Raw genomic sequence first — 17,334 nt, 5'->3', positions numbered from 1 at the left:
TTAGAAACCCTTCTGTACCCCCAGCCAAATTTAACACCCTTCTGCCTCACTGTGCTGCGTGGCATTGCCACTGATCCCAGTGCCCTGAAAACTGAGTTGGGAGAGGAAATAGCCAAAAACCCCAGCCTTGCTCTGTAGCACTCGGTGCAGCGCAGTAGAGCACAGGGTGCGTGTCTCCTGCCTGGTCATGGGCTCAGCGGGTACAGGGGCTGGCGGGTCCTTCAAAGCAAGAGAGATCTGTTCCAGTCTGTGCGAAAGGGAGCCCTAGGCCTTCCCACACTCCCACACTGCATCCCAACGGGACATGCCCGAAAAAGTTCAGGACCTGGTTGATCAGGTGCCCACCCCCGTGGGGCCCAGCAGAGGTGTAAGGTTGAGGCGGTGGCAGGATGGGAGGAGGGGGCAGGGGTGGCTGAGAGCCTGGCGCTGATGGCCCTGTCTTTTCAGTTAGCCATCTGTATGGATTTGGCTTGGTGGATGCCGAAGCTTTGGTCCTGGAGGCCAAGAAGTGGACGGCAGTGCCCTCCCAGCACATGTGTGTGGCCACCGTGGACAAGAGGCCCAGGTGAGGCTCTCCCCTCCCACCCCAGTGACTGCCCACGCACATAGGACCCGAGCCTGCTGCCCGGGGTGGTCATGGCGGTACAGGGCTGTGTATGTGTGTGTGTGTCTAAATCATTTCTTGTGGGCTGTGCAGCTGGGACCTGCTGCTCTACGCATTGCAATCATTTTGAAGTACAGGTGGCTTCGCAGTAGGGAACCCATCCCAACCCAAATCCCTTGGGCTGTGTTGGAATATCCTGTCTGTAATATTAACCGTAACTAACCAGACCATGGGTCTGTCCTGCCCAGCAGGATATACCAAGGGGCATTCCATGGGGTCCTTTCTGTGCCCACCCAGCCTGCTCTGAGGACTCACAGTGTGCTTAGCCAAGAGCAGCAGCACCTACTCCTATTCCATGGCAGGGAAGGGGTTCATTTCCTAGCTCTGCGCTTGTTTCTGCCTGCTTGCAATCTCCAGGGTGTACGTGCTGGGGTTGTTCTGTTCAACTGAGACAAGCAGGGGGCACAAGACCCTGCCTGCCCCTCTCCTGTGGTCAGGACACTCCCCACTACTCTGCTGCCACAGCTGTCCCCCAGATAAAGAGTGGGGTCCTCTGGGTCTTGACATCCGACTGGAGAGACTCCATTTCAAGGTGCAGCTGTTTGTGACCCCCAGGTCAAGAAAAACAGAACAGGAAATGGTGCGAAGCCCTGTGTTGCTTTACCCATACATGTATACGGTGTTATACGAGACAACCTCTTAGCCGATGGGCACTTGTGCCACATGACGTCCAGCAAGTGTGTCTCACACATGACAGGAGTTCGGGAAGTCTTACTTGGCTGAAGAGCTGCAGAACCAGCCCCCAGGAGGGCCTTTCCAACAATCACCGTGGTTTGGTTTGGTTCTTGCTCATTGTCTACACTGACCTTTGGAGCCAGGGTCAACCCTGACTTCTGCTAGCATTGTTTTCCTTAGGGAACTAGAGACTATCAGATCTGGGGTGGGACAGGGGGAAGCTCGGAGATAAAGGAGGCCTTTTGCCTTAGTTGGCTCTTCTTGTTGGAGAAAGCGCCGGTAACACAGATAACCAGTTGCCAGGTAAGGCAATGCCGGCTCCAGGGTCTGCTTTCTGCCTCGGTGGGGCTGCCCCGGTCCCTCCCACCAGACTGCCCGGCAGGGTGGCTCCTGAATGAAGCATTCTTCTCTTGCCAGAAGGCGTTTTAAGATGGCTGGGTGGTGCCTAGGTGGCGAGTGGCTTGTTTTTATTTTGATTTTATTTTGCTTTTTAAGTGGCAGCAGCACAGGCTCTCAACAGTGCAGGTTGAGGGTAGCATACACTGTGACATTGTTCCTGTCCTTTGAGGAAATCAAAACTCCACAGACTCCCAGGGATGGCAAGAATCGGGCTCCTGTTTCTAAAGAAAAATCATCTTTCCCCTTGCCAGGCTCCTTTCTGGAATGTTCTGTCTCGAGCCGCTTGCCTAACTCCACAAGGTGATTGTTCTCGAGGATAGAGGGCCTCTGGAGAGAGGAGTGTGGCAGTGGGGAGGGTGCCACTAGCCCTCTCCCAAACTCCCAGGAGCTGCAACCCCTGCCTACCTACGCAGGTCATCTGAGGGTCCCCGAGGCTGTAGCCAGTCACCCTCATCACAGTTGTCACCTGGGCTTTGTCCCAGCTGCTGGAGTCACATGACTTGAAAATGAAAGGTCAACTTGTCTGGCCGTCTGCCATGTACATCGCTCCATCCAACTGTCTGCTCTTGTGACCTCTCTTTGGAGGGTCCCAGATGTGGCCACTGTTGCTTGCCCTTGAGGGGAGCAGAGATGCAGCGAGAGGAAGCCCAGGGCTAGGGGGATGTGCTTTCTGTTCTCATTGCTCAGGCAGCTGTGTGCACACTGCATGGGTTATGTTACCTACCTCTCCCTTATCGTTGGAGAGGGCCCAAGTCAGAGAGCTGAGCCTGGTGGATGTTTAGTCCAAGTGTCCTGGAGGGCTCAGAGGCCAGCCTCACTGTGGGCAGCCCACACTGCTGTGTACCTGCCTCATTAACAGGACCCGGGCTCTGTCCACCCCTCTGGTCATATGCAAAGTCAGCAGCAGGAACCCCTCTCCCCCAGCTCCAGCCCTGAGCTGCATGATGTATCTGGTTCCTAGGATGTGGTCGTGGTTTCAGAAGACAGGTCTTGGCAGACAATGACAGCAGGAGCTGTGGGGCCGCCCTTGCTGTACACCCTTCTTGGGCCCCAGCCTGCTCACAGCAGCTGGTGGTGGCAGCCACTGGGGCTCTACAGGACTATACCATGAAGGCCAGCCAGAGGAGAGGGACCTCATGTGACCTTGGGCATGTCCAGCCTGTTTGCTGCCCATGTAGTGGGGGGCAGGGTTTGGCAATGCACCTGCCCCTGCCGGGATCTCCTTGAAAGATGAGAATGAAGAAGGGTGGGGTGGGGGGGACTGCCAGGGTAGGGATGGATGAAGCTGTGTTAATGAGAGAAAAAAGATGCCTTAGGAGCCTGAGCCTCAGGTGCCCAGGTCTCCACTACAACGTCTAGGCCCACAGGGAAGCTCAAAGACCTGCCAGCCCCCACTGTCAGACATGAGGGCTCTGGTGGATTCAGAACTTTCATGTGATCGAAGGAAGGCTGACGGGATGGTGAACAGGGACAGCTGCCCGTGCTAGGCCATGTGAACATCTGTGTGTGCTACACAGAGAAGGATGGGACAGATCCTGGCAAGGAAAAAGTCAAGTGTGGCCCAATACGTGTGATGGGACATAAGGCCCTGCTTGCTAAGCATCTTGCTAGCACCTTTGGGCTTCTCCTGCTGGCACCTCCCTTGCTTCTTTGAAACCCAGGCTGCTGTGAGACGTCCTGTGAGAACTTGCCCGTAACACCTGGTCAGGTGCACAGAAGACAAGAAACGGTCTTCTTCACCAGCATAGAGCAGGTGCCACCACACATGTGATGTCTTACCAAGTGTGGAAGGTTCTGGGTCTGATGAGTGATGGCTTACTGTGGCCTGTGTTTTATTTAACCCCTCCCCTCCCCAGTCCCAAACACACACACACACACACACACACACCCACCCACCCACCCACCCACCCACCCACCCACCCACCCACCATGCTAGCCCATGCTGCTGTGAATGTTCCAGATCATTTACAGGTGCCTGAGAATTAACCCCCTATGAACCACACACCACTGATCTTCCTGGAACTTGAATGGAGCAGACTGTGTGTGACGGGTGTTGGTAAATAGCTCCATGTGTCCTGTGGCTGAGTGGACAGAGGCATTCACCAAGCAGTAGCGAGACCCTGAGCATCGTGTATGAAGGAGCACACAAGGGCATGAGGTTCTGTCCTTGTCCCCAGTGTACAGATGAACAAACTGAAGCAAACAGATCCGGACTGCTGCCTCTAGTGTCCACCTTGAGGTGGGGCCCAGGCGGTGCTGAGCCAAGGAGAGGAACTGCACCCCAACTTCCCCTTGCATTCTTTCCCTCTGTTTCTCCTCCACCTGGGCAAGCTGCCTCTAGAATGGGAATGCACCTGGACCCTAGCTACCTGGAGGGTCCGCCAGACTCGGCCGGGCATCTATTCCCGGGGGTGGCTCCTGGTGGTCTGTTTGCAGCAGCTGAGCCAGGCCAGCAGCCACAGCTGCTCCTTTAAACCTCTCATGACATTTTCTTAAAAATGATCCATGAATCCCGGCCTTGCCTTAGGCATGCATTTAAAGATATTTGATCTGTGATGAATCAGGTTGGGTCCAAGTCAGCTGGCCGCCTGCTGAGCACAGGTGCACAGCCTGGTTTGTTATCTAGTTACGGAGCTAAAGCCGCTCTTCTCTTTGGGCTCTGTCTGGCACAGAACCTTTCCCCCCAATTCTCACAGCGCTTTTCCACCCTTCCCAGGGCCTCCCTCCAGAACATCTGTACATCCCTGGATACCCCAGAGACTGCTGCGTGCTCTCCCCCATCCAGCTGATGCTAGGTGGAGCATGTCTGGGCAAACCTGGAACACCTGCCCTGTGCCCTCATGTTCCCTCTGCCTCTTGGTGTCCCCCTCATAAACACTGGTGACCCTTCCAAGCTGAGTCTTGAAGCAAACCAGTTTTTCTTCCCCCTCTGAAACTTGCAAAGGCTGTTTACTGCTAAAATTAATGCTTGAATTTGAGTCAACTCATAGTGCTACTCATAGTAGCTATAAGGTCATGTCAAACACTGGAGTGGTGGATGTGCTCCCTGTGTTAGGGGTGCCGGCCGTTGTGACACACTTATCCCTGTGTTAGGGGTGCCGGCCGTTGTGACACACTTATACCAGAGGGCAATTAGCAAGTGTGAGACCCAGGATGCTGGTTGGAGCCAAGTCGTGCAAGAAGCAGGAGGCTTACCGTAGGGCTCAAAGCTGCAGGCTGAGCTGTCCATTGTCAAGCCTGCATCAGATGAAGTGGGTGAAACAGAGGGCACCCATGCAGGAAGATGATTGGGTGCCAACCAAGTCTTGTCTGCTTGGATCCTTCTGGATCCTTTTAGGCTGTCCTTCCCTGGCATGTCATAGGACCGCTTGTGGAATGAGGGTCTTAGGACCAATCAGACAAGGCAGGGCAGAGAATGTCTAAGTGGCCAGCTCTGAGACAGAATGGCAGAGCCGATTAATGTTTGTAGTAGATCTTACAGCCTGCTTTGGGAAGAGAGACTCCAGTTCTGTGCTGGTCCTGGGGGCAAGAGAGAGGTACAGGAAGCTTGGGTACAGGGAAAGTATAGAGAGGGACTCTGATTCTGCGGTGGTCTTTACTTTGGGGGTGTCAGTTCCTGAGCCCCAGCAAGGGGAACCAGCAAGGAAGCCTCCTGTAAACTTCTGCTCACCGCATTCTCTTGAACTGATGGATTCAGATTTGTGTTTTATCAACTTGTGTGTGTGTGTGTAAGAGAGAGAGAGAGAGAGAGAGGGAGGGAGGGAAGGAGAGAGACGGGTAAAACGGGGAGAGTGTTTAAGATTTATTTATTTTTATTGTAAAGGCAGAGTTACAGACCGAGAAGGAAGCACAGAGAGATCTTCCATCTGCTAGTGTACTCCCAAAATGGCTGCAACAGGCAGATCTGGGCTAGTCTAAAGCCCGGAGCCAGAAGTTTTTCCCAGGTCTCCTATGTGAGTGCAGGGTCCAAAGGCCCTGAGTGATCCTCTGCTACTTTCTCAGGCCATAAACAGGGAGCTAGACAGGAAGTAGAGCTACCAGGACTTGAACTGCTGCCCATATGGAATACCAGCAGCACACCAACCCCATCCACATAAGACATCCCAGCTTCTGGCACTCAGGAGCACCTGGACAGCACGCCAGCTCCCGTGAACTCGTGGGCAGAAAGCACACAGGTGTGCAGGGCTAAGCACTTTGTCAATAGCTCAAGGGATGAAGGAATGAAAGTTGAGAGGAGAAAGGCAGGGCCCAGCGTTGGCTGACGTCAGCTGGAGTGTGCCTATGTGTCAGCTGGAGTGTGCCTATGTGTGACTCCCACACTTTGCCGTCCTGCACATCTTTGTAAGTGACCCTTACGGGAAAGAACCACAGAGCACCTCAGATATTGATGTAGGTGAGTAGGGGTGGTGACAAATGGATTTCAGCAAGCTCACGAATATGCAAATACAGACTCCTAGAACACTTAGGAGAGTTGGCTGTGGGTCCTGCTGTGATTGAATCCCAGCCCTTTCAGGTGGAAGAGGCTGGATGTGTGCTCTAGACCAAAGCATTGCACTTGAGCACACATTCATCTCAGACAGCATTGTCTGTAGCTTTTACGTTTATTTACTTATTTATTTTTATTGCAAAGGCACATTTACAGAGAGGAGAGACAGACAGAAAGATCTTTCATTTGCTGGTTCACTCCCCAAATGGACACATCAGCTAGAGCTAAGCCAATCTGAAGCCAGGAGCCTCTTCTGGGTCTCCCACACAGGTGCAGGGCCCCAAGGCTTTGAGGCATTCTCTACTGCTTTCCCAGGCCACAAGCAGGAGCTGGATGGGAAGTGGAGCAGGAGGACATGAATCGGCACCCATAGGGATTCTGGCGCTTGAAAGTAGAGGATTAGACAATTGAGCTATCTGTCCCTCTGGCCCCTGATGTTAGGTTTTTTAAAAAGTTTTAGTTTGCAACTTCAATGATGAGCTGTGAATTTGATCATCACAAATCATTTCCTCTATCTAAGGCAAGTTTACAAGGTGAACTAGTGGTCAGCAGGAATGTCTACCAGGTCATGAGCAGATCCGTCTACTTGAGACCCTAAAGACCGCCGTGCTGAGGGCATGACAGCGTCACTGTGGGAAGCGCTGACGAGCCAGCTACGCCCCCAGCACGCCGAGCAGCTTCCTGCTAGCATCATCACTGTGTCCTCAAGGACGTGGAGGGTGGACAGGTGGTTCCTAGAGGCTGGAAAGGCAGGGTGAGGGACATGGAGAAAGGTCTGCAAAATACGACTGTGTCGGTCAACTCAGTGTCTGTGTTAGAGCTCGGCAGGGTGACCATGGTTACCATTAATGTCTTGCACATTTCCAAATGATCAGGCTAGAGGACATGTAAAACAGGGCTCTGCTGGCTGGTTGAAGCAAATGTGATCAGAAGCCCAAAGGAACAAGAAGTTTTGAATCACAGATATGCTAATTATCCCAGTGTGGCCTTCATGCATTGTTTACTTGTGTCAAAATAGCACCCTGCACCCTACAAATATGTATAATTAATATAGCAATTTTAAAAGACACTTTAAAAAATTATTCAAAGATAGAGAAAGAACCATTTGCCATCGCTGGCTCATTCCCCAAATGCCCACGATAGCCTAGGCTGGACCAGGTCTCCAAACCTGGCTGGCAGGAGCCCAGCTACTTGCGCCCTCACTGCTGTCTGCCAGGGTGCCCGTTAGCAGGAAGCTGGAACGAGAGGCCGAGCCAGGCTCAAGCCTCTGCACTTTGTGACAGAATACAGATGCCCTGAGCAGCATTGACACCCCCGCACCGACTCCTGCCTCCTGCCTGGAGTTGCTGTTGAAAGCTGATCTCAGCCCAGCTCTCAGCCCTGCTCTCGGGGAGTATTTCAAATTGAAAACCTCTGCCGCCACTGCTCTTTTTCTTAAGGAAATGGAAAAGCCCCCTGACCTGGGGTGGGAGCGGTGGTTTGCTTCAACAGCTGGCACAAAAATCACGTGTGGGGAGAGCCAGGGGTGCCTGAGGAGGGGACACCTCGGCGCCTTGCAGTAGCCCTCCAACCATCCACCCACTCCAACAGCTCCACAAGAACAGGCGAAAATGGGGCGCCCCGGTGCCCTGAGCCAAGCTGTTCACACAGAAAGTAACCCTTACTGTTAGCACTGCTTCACGCGCAGCCGCTTTGGCTCCTGGACCCCCACTAGGTGGAAGGTCTTGGCTTTGAAAACCCAAGCCAAAGACTCCTGGACTCCCAGAGGCACTGAGCACCGCCCACCCCAGCCAGTCATCCTGTAGGCAGCAAGGAAGTATCTCTTGGTAAGCTGAGCCAGCCCCACCCGGAGCCATGGCAGAGTCAGCAGGGGACTTTGAGGTTTTTTCCCCATGCATGGCACTCTGGGATGGGTGCAGGGAGAGTGGGGAATGGTGTGGCTGGGTGTTGTCTTTTCCAGGTTTCTTCCTTGCAACTTCAGGGCTGTTGCTCCCCACCCCCCATGCCAGTTAGCACATCCTAGTGGGTGGAGATGCTCTTTGAACTTTGTTCCGTTCTTGCTCTCTGTTGGCCTCGGCTTGCTTGTTGAGTCCCAGAAGTGTAAACATGGAGGGTCATTCCTGAGTCTGGGATCTTGACGGGCAGCCCCAGAGGAACATTGCTGAGTTCACTCTACCCTCATGCCTTGAGACCCCCATCCCACCCTCTACCCCCATAGCCACTTGACAATTTTCATGCCAATGTCACTGAGTGCTTTAACCCAAGTCGTATGTGGGCCCTGCAGGGCCTGACGCGCTCCAGAGCTCTCCATTGTGTCGCATGTCTTACGGCCACGGCGGGGAACTGCCTGTTGTGGCCTGGTAAACAGACACCGGAGAACTTAGGAGGAGGCAGTGAAAGAAGGCAGCGTCTCTAAGTCAGTTTACAGTGTGTGCAAAGCATGTTTGCAAATGTTTACAGAGTCTCTGAGGGAATGACATCACTGCTTCTCCTTGTTTGGATAGCTTTTTATGACTCAGGCCCCTGAGAGCCTGGCTGTGTCATTGTAAGAGGCTCAGGGCACTTGCTGGCTCATAGTCTCCCAAGAGGCAAGTCAGGGCTTATGGGAAACATGCTCCCATAATAAACTGAGCACCAGCCGTTTGGTGTTGGAGGGAAGTGGGGAGTTACTGGTGTGCTGTGGATGGCGGTAAGGTCTACCTTGAAGAATGCCATCTTTCTTCAGCCAGTTGGGTTGGGGTTGTGAGCCAAGGTGGCCCAAAAGAGGCAGGGGAGAGCTGAACTTGGCTGTATAAGTAGCATTTGGGAGGCAGACCCTGTTTCTGTTGAGATGAGGAGTGGATCAGAGAGTTTGGGTAGAAATACCTTGTTGAGGACCTGGTACAATGGCTCAGTGGCTAAACCCTCACCTTACATGCACCAGGATCCAGTATAGGCGCTATTCATGTCCTGGCTGCTGCACTTCCCATTCACCTCCCTGCTTATGGCCTGGGAAAGCAACAGAGAATGGCCCAAAACCTTGGGACCCTGCACCAGCATGGGAAACCTGGAGGAGGCTCCTGGCTCCTGGCTTTGGGTTGACTTAACTCTGGCCATTGTGGCCCTTGAAGAGTGAACCAGCAGATGGAAGATCTTTTTCTCTGTATCTCCTTCTCTATAAATCTGCCTTTCCAATAAGAAATGAATTAATCTTGAAAAAGTGTGGGGAGCAGTGCCCTGGAGCTGACCCCACATGTATGATAGGCAGTCGCAAGGTGGCGGTTGGCCCAGGGCCAGGAGGCGGGGTTGGTCCCACCAGTAGGCAAACAGGAAGTCATGGGGATAGGCTGATGCCCTCGCTGCAATTATGTCATTGCTACTGGCCTATCAGGTAGCGCCAAGTGGACCCAAGGGGAGAAGTGATTGGTGGAGAACTGTATATAAGCAGCCCGCTTTCAGCAATAAAGGTTGGTTGGTTCGTCGGTTCATTTGTGTGTTCATTTGTTGTGTGTTCCGGTTGCGGTGGTGGTTCCTGTTTTTCCAGACCCTCGAGAGTGTTCCTCGTCATTTTAGTGTCATTGCTGGACGGGGACAAAAAAGGAAGGAAGGAGACCTTGTTGTGTGATGGGGACTCAATTCCTTCTGCGGGGGTAAAGCTGCCTGGATTTGGACTGAGAACCATCCTCATGGGATGGATCTCCAACCCATGGCAGAAGAGGGACTGTACGGTTGAGGGGTCAGGTGGGGTTCCTCTGTGACAGTCTGGACCAGGGTGTTTAGCACAAGAGTAGACTGCAGCCCCACATTCCTTGTGTGGCAGTCCCCGAGGGCGTCCTTGTAAGGCACAGTGTGAAGGTGCCAGAACAAGCTGCCAACCCTAGCATGTCTCTCCTTACGTTGGATGCAGGCTGTCTGCTCTCACTCCACATTGTGCTACCCTTTTTCTTAATAAATTATTTTTTTAAGATTTATTTTTATTTGAAAGGGAGAGTTACTGAGAGAAGGAGAGACATAGAGAGAATCTTCTATCTGCTAGTTCACTCCCCAAATGGTCACGACAACCAGAGCTGGGACTTTCCTAAGCCTAGAACCCAAGAGCTTCCTCCCAGTCTCCCATGGGAGTGCAGGAGCCCAAGGACTTGTGCCATCCTCTGCCGCTTTCCCAGGCCATAATCAGGGAACTAGATCAGAAGTGGAGCATCCAGGACAGGAACCAGTGCCCATATGGGATGCTGTTGTAGGCAGAGGATTAGTATGCTACACCAAGGTGTCCATTTTGAAGATCAGTCTTTGGAAGGAAGTGGTGTGTTAATAAATGCTTGCAGGTTCCAGCCTGACAGGAAGAGAGCCAGTGAGTGCTGCCTGTGGACCCTGAAGCCCAAACAGGAGCTTACTCTGTAGTGCATTCCGGAGAGCAGGAAGCGCCTTCCAGCTGGGTGAAGTAGTTCCGGGTAGGCACCCTGTCCTCACTGCCCCTCCCTTCCCAGGAGCATCCCGGTGGTGCAGGTGCTACGCAGCACTGCCCTGACCAGCGCCTGTGCCGACCACTCGGATCAGCGTGTGGTCTACCTGGAACATGTGGTAGCCCGCATCTCCATCTCACACCCGCGGCGAGGAGACCTCCAGATCCACCTCACCTCTCCCTCGGGAACCAAGTCTCAGCTCCTGGCTAAGAGGTAAGACCTGAGAGGGCTGGGCTCTTGGTAGACTCAGCAGGTGCACTAGGGCCACCCAGACCAAGCCCGCACCTCCAGCATCCTGGGAAGGCACTCTGCATGTCTGCCAGCAGCCTCCCTCCTGTGCTGCGGGAGAATTGTCATGCCCCTTGTTTTCTTGTGTCATGGAGGGGCTTCTGGATGGATGGTGGGGAATCAGCATCTGTCTTCTGCAGCAGGCACATGGGTGACCATGAGGGTCACAGCTGGAGTACCGTCTATCTCCTGAAGCTATTCCCACATAGTCATGGCTCTGCAACAGCTGGACCGTGTCTCTTGGAAAATTCAGGCTTGGACAGGGCGTGGAGGTGCTAGCAGGGCCTTCCAGGATGCTCTATGAAGCCTTCACCCTAAGACACCATCTACAAGTTGGTGGAAATTCTAGCAGGTGCTTTGATGCAACTGCATGCCTGGAGGGCATTTGTGGAAGGTCGGTTGGAGAAGAACTGGGTGCCCTTTTGTCTCTTACAAAGACGCAGAGGGAGAAGAAAGGTCTCCCAGACAGAGCCTGGCCACCCCCAGGTCCTGTTGACATGTAGCCACCCAATCCAAGTCCCTCGCATCCCTCCTCCTCACCCTCCCTCCCTCTGCCTTTGGACCCTTTGCAGCTGCTCCTTACTTGAGGCCCTGGGAATGGCAGGGAGTGTGGCCTACTGCCTGAGGGCCAGACCATGTGCTGCATCTGTGCCATCCAGCGCTTCCAAGGGCATGCTGCAGCCACCTACCAGTCATGTGAGCCTTGGGAATGCATTTTCTTCTAAGTTAAATTTCTGCAATTTTATGCAGAATTTTGATGGGCACCTGTTGTTTTCTAGTTCACATCTTGCTGGATTCAGCCGCTCTTTTAGGGTGCCAGGCTTCTCCATGAGTAAAGTGGAGAACCTCAGCATTTCCAAGACAGTGGCAGCTCCCTGCTGCATTGGGGTATCATGGGATTATGCGACCCTCGGCCCTAGCCTTGGCAGTTTCCTAAGAGCAAGCACTCCCACTGCTGACCTTGCAGGGAATGCTCCTCTGTAAATGCTTTTACACACTGTGTGTCCAGAAACCCATCATACCGACTCACCTGTTGGGTTCCTGGTAAACAGTTAAGAGTCCCATTCTAACAACAGCTTATTACCAATTAAGAGGCAGGAAATGAGGCTGTGAAGAAAGAGGAAGTGAGAAGAACCTGGAGCTGTTGCCTCTAAGGCGAGAAAATAGAGAAGGTGCCAGACAGCTGCTTTCCAGCTTCTGCTGGAGCCAGATGTGCAGCCTGGATAGAGGCTGGAGGCCCAGGGGTTTGTGGGGACAGTCAGGGAGGCCTTCCAGCCTGGAAGACCGAAGGAACATGCACCTGCAGGCCATTTCCATGGTGCTGAGAACACACATAGGGATGCTGACACAGAGGTTTGCTTTGACTCATTCTGGTCCAGACCATGCTGCTGCCTCTCATCCTTCTGCTCCTGCATCAGCTGAAGACAGGCAAAAGAGCAGGTGCAGGAGAGACGACAGGGACGGGTGAGCTGCAGAAACAGGGATTCGCCCTGTCCTGGGAGAGCAAGGACTCCCCTGAGAGATGCCAGTGGCCGTTCATGTCTCTCCCTACCACCCAGTGCCATGGCATCGGTTCCAGGTGACAGCAGCATGACTTTGGGTGGCAGTAGTTGTATTCAGTCCGGGAAGCTCACCAGCACCTGCAAGCAGGTCCTCCCTTCTCCTCTGTCATGCCTCCCCCAGAGATGCCTCCTCGCCACACTGGAGCACAACCAGACCTACCAAAGCCATTGTTGAAACCTCTGGAGACTAAAGAATCACCCTGTCCCCCACAAGTCTGCGTAGCTTTTGGAGAGCGGTACCCAGAGCTGGCCCTAAAGCATTTGTTCCACAGCCCCCCACCCCACCTGCTGTAGAAAAGTCTCCCACTGTGAATGCCTAGAAGGAAGATTCGGCCCAGACACTTGCTCAGAGGCATGGTGGGATGCAGGAGCTTTGGGCAGTAAGAATGTCCCCGGTCCAGTCCCAGCTTAGCTGGTCATGGAATCTTGGACCTGCAGCCACCTAGTGCTTGTAAACTCTGTCAGGGTGGGAGGGAAGAGACCCCAGCACACCGTGTCCCTGCCTTCCACTGGGCTGTGTGAGCCTGGTGAGATACTGGAGGAGGAAGTGCCATGAGAATTGAGCAATTCCTTAGGTTACCTGCACCCCAACTTCCCACTGTTGCTCTGCTGCCCCCCTGCCCTGGGGTGTACCTGGGCTGAGCCACACAGGCATGTTAGCAATGCAGAAGAACGCCCTCCTTAGGCTGCTTCCTAGTGTCACAACATTCTCCTAACACTGCATCTCCTCTGCAGGCTGCTGGACCATTCCAACGAAGGCTTCACCAACTGGGAGTTCATGACTGTGCACTGCTGGGGAGAAAAGGCTGATGGAGAGTGGACCTTGGAGATCCAAGACATGCCATCCCAGGTCCGCAACCCGGAGAAGCAAGGTCAGTGACCCGAGGATTTCTTACAGACTTGGAGACTCCAGCCCCTTTCACCCCCCGCCCCTGTATTTGCAACAGCTCTGGTAAGTCTGTGCTTTGTTTTATGGAGGCAAAAATCCATATAAAATCCACCATTTGCGTGGTTTTAAATCATGTGGTTTTGTGGCTTTGGTGGATTCCCAGTCAGTGGCTTGTTGAGCAGCCACAGCACCATCTGAGTCCTAAATAAAGTGAGACATTAAAACGATCACACCCCATTCCCACCTCACCTCCCAGCCCCTGCAAACCCGTAATCTACTTCCTGTCTCTCTGAGTGTGTCTATTTGGGAATTGCACATAAACAGGATCAAACCACACGTGGCCCTCTGTGCACGGAGTTTTCAAGGGTCAGTGTGGAGTGGGCATCATTTCCATGTGACTGAGCTGGTCTCTCATTGCCTGGGTGGACAGCACACATTTGCTATTGATGGAGATCAGGCTCAGTTCTGCCCTCTATGTTGTGACTGCTCCTCAATCAACGTACACATTTCAGGTAGACACCTGTTTGCATCTCCGTTAGTGCCAAGGCGTGGAGCGGTGGAGTCCTCTGGTACCTTTACTTACAGAGGAACAGCCAGATGGTTTTCCATGGTGACTGTCCTGTAGCAACAGATGAGTGAGTGGTTCTGTCCCCCATGACCTCACTAATATGTGCTATTACTGTTTTTTTTTAAAGATTTATTTTTATTGCAAAGTCTGATATACATAGAGGAGAAGAGACAGAGGGGAAGATCTTCCATCTGTTAATTCACTCCCCAAGTGACTGCAATGGCCAGTGCTACGCCAACCTGAAGCCAGGAGCTCTTTCAACTCTCCCACACAGGTGCAGGGTCCCTGGGCTGTCTTCGACTGCCTTCCCAGGCCACAAGCAGGGAGCTGGATGGGAAGTGGAGCACCAGGATTACACTGGGCGCCCATATGGGATCCTGGTGCATACAAGGCAAGGACTTTAGCCACTAGGCCATCACGCTGGGCCCGCTATTACTATTTCTATTATAATCCTGTGAGTGGGTTTGAAGTGGTTTTTGTGGTTTGATTGACATTTCCCTGGTGACTAGTGAGGCTCAGCATCTTTCCACGTGCTTGTTGCTTATTTCTGCAGTATCTTTGGGGGTATCTATGCAATCCATTGCTCATTTCTAGAATTGCGTTGCTTTCTGTCGTTGATTTGGAGGTATGTGATCCCTGTGGATTTTTCTTTTCACTTTCCTGATGTTGTCCTTTGATGCACAGAAATGGATACTTTGGGTTTATTTAGTTTTTCTGTTGTGCCTTGCACTTTGAACGTCAAATAGAGGAAACCACTGCTGGTCCAAGATCATGAAGACTTACTCTGAGGCTTCCTTCTAAGAATGTAGTAGTTTCAGCTCTTCCATTTAGGTGTTTGATCCATTTTTTATATATGGTATGAAGTAAGGATTCAAATTAATTTGCTCATATGCATGCGACTGTCAGTTGTCCCAACACCATCTTGAAAAATGCTGCCCTTTCGCTATTGGATGATCTTGGTACCCTCTACAGAATTAATACACATAAATGAAGAAGTTTTGCCGCACTCCCAATTCTGTTGCATCTTCTGTCTCTTTTGCTGGTACCACAGTCCATTGAATGTTGTAGCTTTCTTTATAGTAAATTTTGAAATCAGACAGTTGAGTCCACCAACTTGATCTTTTGCTTACAATTTTGTAAATTTATCTGCAAGGCAGAGTTACAAAGAGAAAGAGGGTGAGATAGAAAGGTCTTCCCCGCTCTGGTTCACTCCTGAAATGGCTGCAATGGCCGGGGCCAGGCCAGGCTGAAGCCAGGAGCCCAGAGCTTCCTCCATGTCTCCCACATATTAGGGCGGTGGCCCATACAATTGAGTCATCCTCTGCTGCTTTCCAAGGCTCATTAGCAGGAAGCTGGATCAGAAGCGGAGAAGCCAGGACTAGAGCTGGTGTCCACATGGGATGCCAGTGCTGCAGGCACCAACTTAACTGACTAGGCTGCAGGGCCGGACTCCAGCCAACTTTAGTTTTTGGTCAGTGTTAATTTGAATATTCTGAGGCCCTTGCAAATCATATATATTTTAGGATAAACTTGTGCATTTCTTATTAAGGAAAAAACAGTTGAGCTTTTGGTATATTTGGAATGTGGCCATCTTACGAAATGAAGTCATCCAATGCCTAGACATGGAATTCCTTTCCATTTATTTTTAAATTTGGTTCAATATTTTTTTCATGGATTTTAGTATGCGAGTCTTTTAGTCCCTTAGTTCAGTTGTTCCTAAGTGTGTTCTTTCTGTTACTATAAATGGAATAATTTTCTTCATTTTGTTCTCGGATTACTCATCAGGTGATTTTTTCCACCCTTTCATAGCTTCGTTAAATCACGAGTCATTTACTTGGCCATCTTTCTTTCAGCCTGCCAGGGCCCAAGAGGTGACAAGAGTGCAGCCAGGGAAGGAAACATCACACCCTCTCCTGTGGTGTACCCTCCCAGGGTCTACCGGTTCTTCCCTCGCTCTTCCTGTGGCTTCGCAGGAAAGGACACAGACCATGCTTATGTCTCAGTGTCCTGTGTAGGAGCCTCCCCAGGGCTGGCTGTCACTGGGTCTTGGCCACCACAGGGCACTCACACCTGTCCCTCCCTCTACTGACCCCCAGTGCGCCCTCTGTCACAGCTTGGGCATGGCCTTCTAGAGGCCTTGTCCATGGACGAGTGACTGCTTGCCCTCCCATCCATGTGATTTCTACAAAATCACAGAACTTGGGCCCGGCGCAATGGCACAGTGGTTAAGGTCCTCGCCTTGCACGCCCCGCGATCCCTAATGGGCGCCGGTTCTAATCCCGGCAGCCCTGCTTCCCTTCCAGCTCCCTGCCTGTGGCCCGGGAAAGCAGTCGAGGATGGCCCAAAGCTTTGGGACCCTGCACCCGCATGGGAGACCCAGAAGAGGCTCCTGGCTTCGGACCGGCATAGCATTGGCTGTTGCGCTCACTTGGGGAGTGAATCATTGGACAGAAGATCTTCCTCTCTGTCTCTCTTCTCTGTATATCCGCCTTTCCAATAAAAAATTTAAAAAAATAATAAATCTTAAAAAAAATCACAGAACTTGCCAGGGTAGGGGGATACCCATTTTATATCAGAGAGGAATAAATAGATGATGTTGTGTCCTCCACATGACAGAGACGCAGGAACTCCATTATCCTTCTGTAATATCTCAAGTAAGCACACTTCAGGGTAAGATGCTAGCCTTCTGAATCATTAGGGGAAGAGTAGAGTAAAGAAAAAATTATCAGCATGCCCCCTCTCCCAGGAAGGGAAAGAAAAAAGGAAACACAGATTCATTTGAGTAAGGACACAAGATGTTAGGAGGTGGAATTTGTCAGTTTGTGTGAAGACAAATGTTCTGAGAATGTAGCCTTCATAAGTGGGTGTTCATCAGATGTTTCCTGGCACTGGGGATCCTCTGGTGGTTAAAACAGACACCAGGCTTGTATTCCACAGAGTGGAACAGGCTGCCTATGCAGGAGGTTGTAGCATGTGAGATGATAAGAAGCTCTAGAAGGAAGGATGAAGCAGAGAAGAATGACAAGAACATGTCAGGGTGCCCAGGAAAGGCCTTCTGGAAGACGTTTGAATGTGGATCTCCAGGCAGCACTGCAGAAAGGACACAGGGCTAGGCACATGCCGAGGCCCAGCCAGCAGCTTGGCATCACAGAAAGGCCCCAATGCTGCCCAAGAGGAAAGTGGCCTTTGTGGTGGGACGTAGGCCCCAGTCACACAGGGTTTTGTGGGCCATCACACACTTAGTGGAATTGGTTTTCAGCAAAGGAGAGAGTTTCTGAACTTCTGTGTTAATCAGCTCACTGCCAGCTTGGCTGGAGTTGTGAGGAGTGAGGTGGCAGAGGGCCAGGGCAGGGAACACGGT

The 17,334-nt window shown here is 52.1% G+C and overlaps 1 protein-coding gene across 3 annotated transcripts in view; it reads left to right on the top strand.

Annotated features, from left to right (window-relative positions):
- PCSK6 (proprotein convertase subtilisin/kexin type 6) overlaps positions 1 to 17,334 on the top strand; it is a 139,591-nt gene that overhangs the window by 84,888 nt on the left and 37,369 nt on the right. For 2 of the 3 annotated variants that reach the window (XM_040968765.1, XM_040968766.1), the window contains exons 11-13: positions 448 to 565; positions 10,691 to 10,879; positions 13,252 to 13,388. In XM_040968765.1, coding sequence (XP_040824699.1) covers positions 448 to 565; positions 10,691 to 10,879; positions 13,252 to 13,388 — 444 coding nt within the window. The remainder of the gene's footprint in view (positions 1 to 447; positions 566 to 10,690; positions 10,880 to 13,251; positions 13,389 to 17,334) is intronic. The other variant, XM_040968767.1, reaches the window with a different exon arrangement.

The sequence above is a fragment of the Ochotona curzoniae genome, unplaced genomic scaffold (assembly GCF_017591425.1).
Source record: "Ochotona curzoniae isolate NIBS_2020 unplaced genomic scaffold, NIBS_Ocur_1.0 scaffold_4701, whole genome shotgun sequence".
Classification (NCBI taxonomy): Eukaryota; Metazoa; Chordata; class Mammalia; order Lagomorpha; family Ochotonidae; genus Ochotona; species Ochotona curzoniae.
The sequence above is the reverse complement of the archived record's forward strand: the minus strand, read 5'-3'. Positions and strand labels throughout refer to the sequence as shown.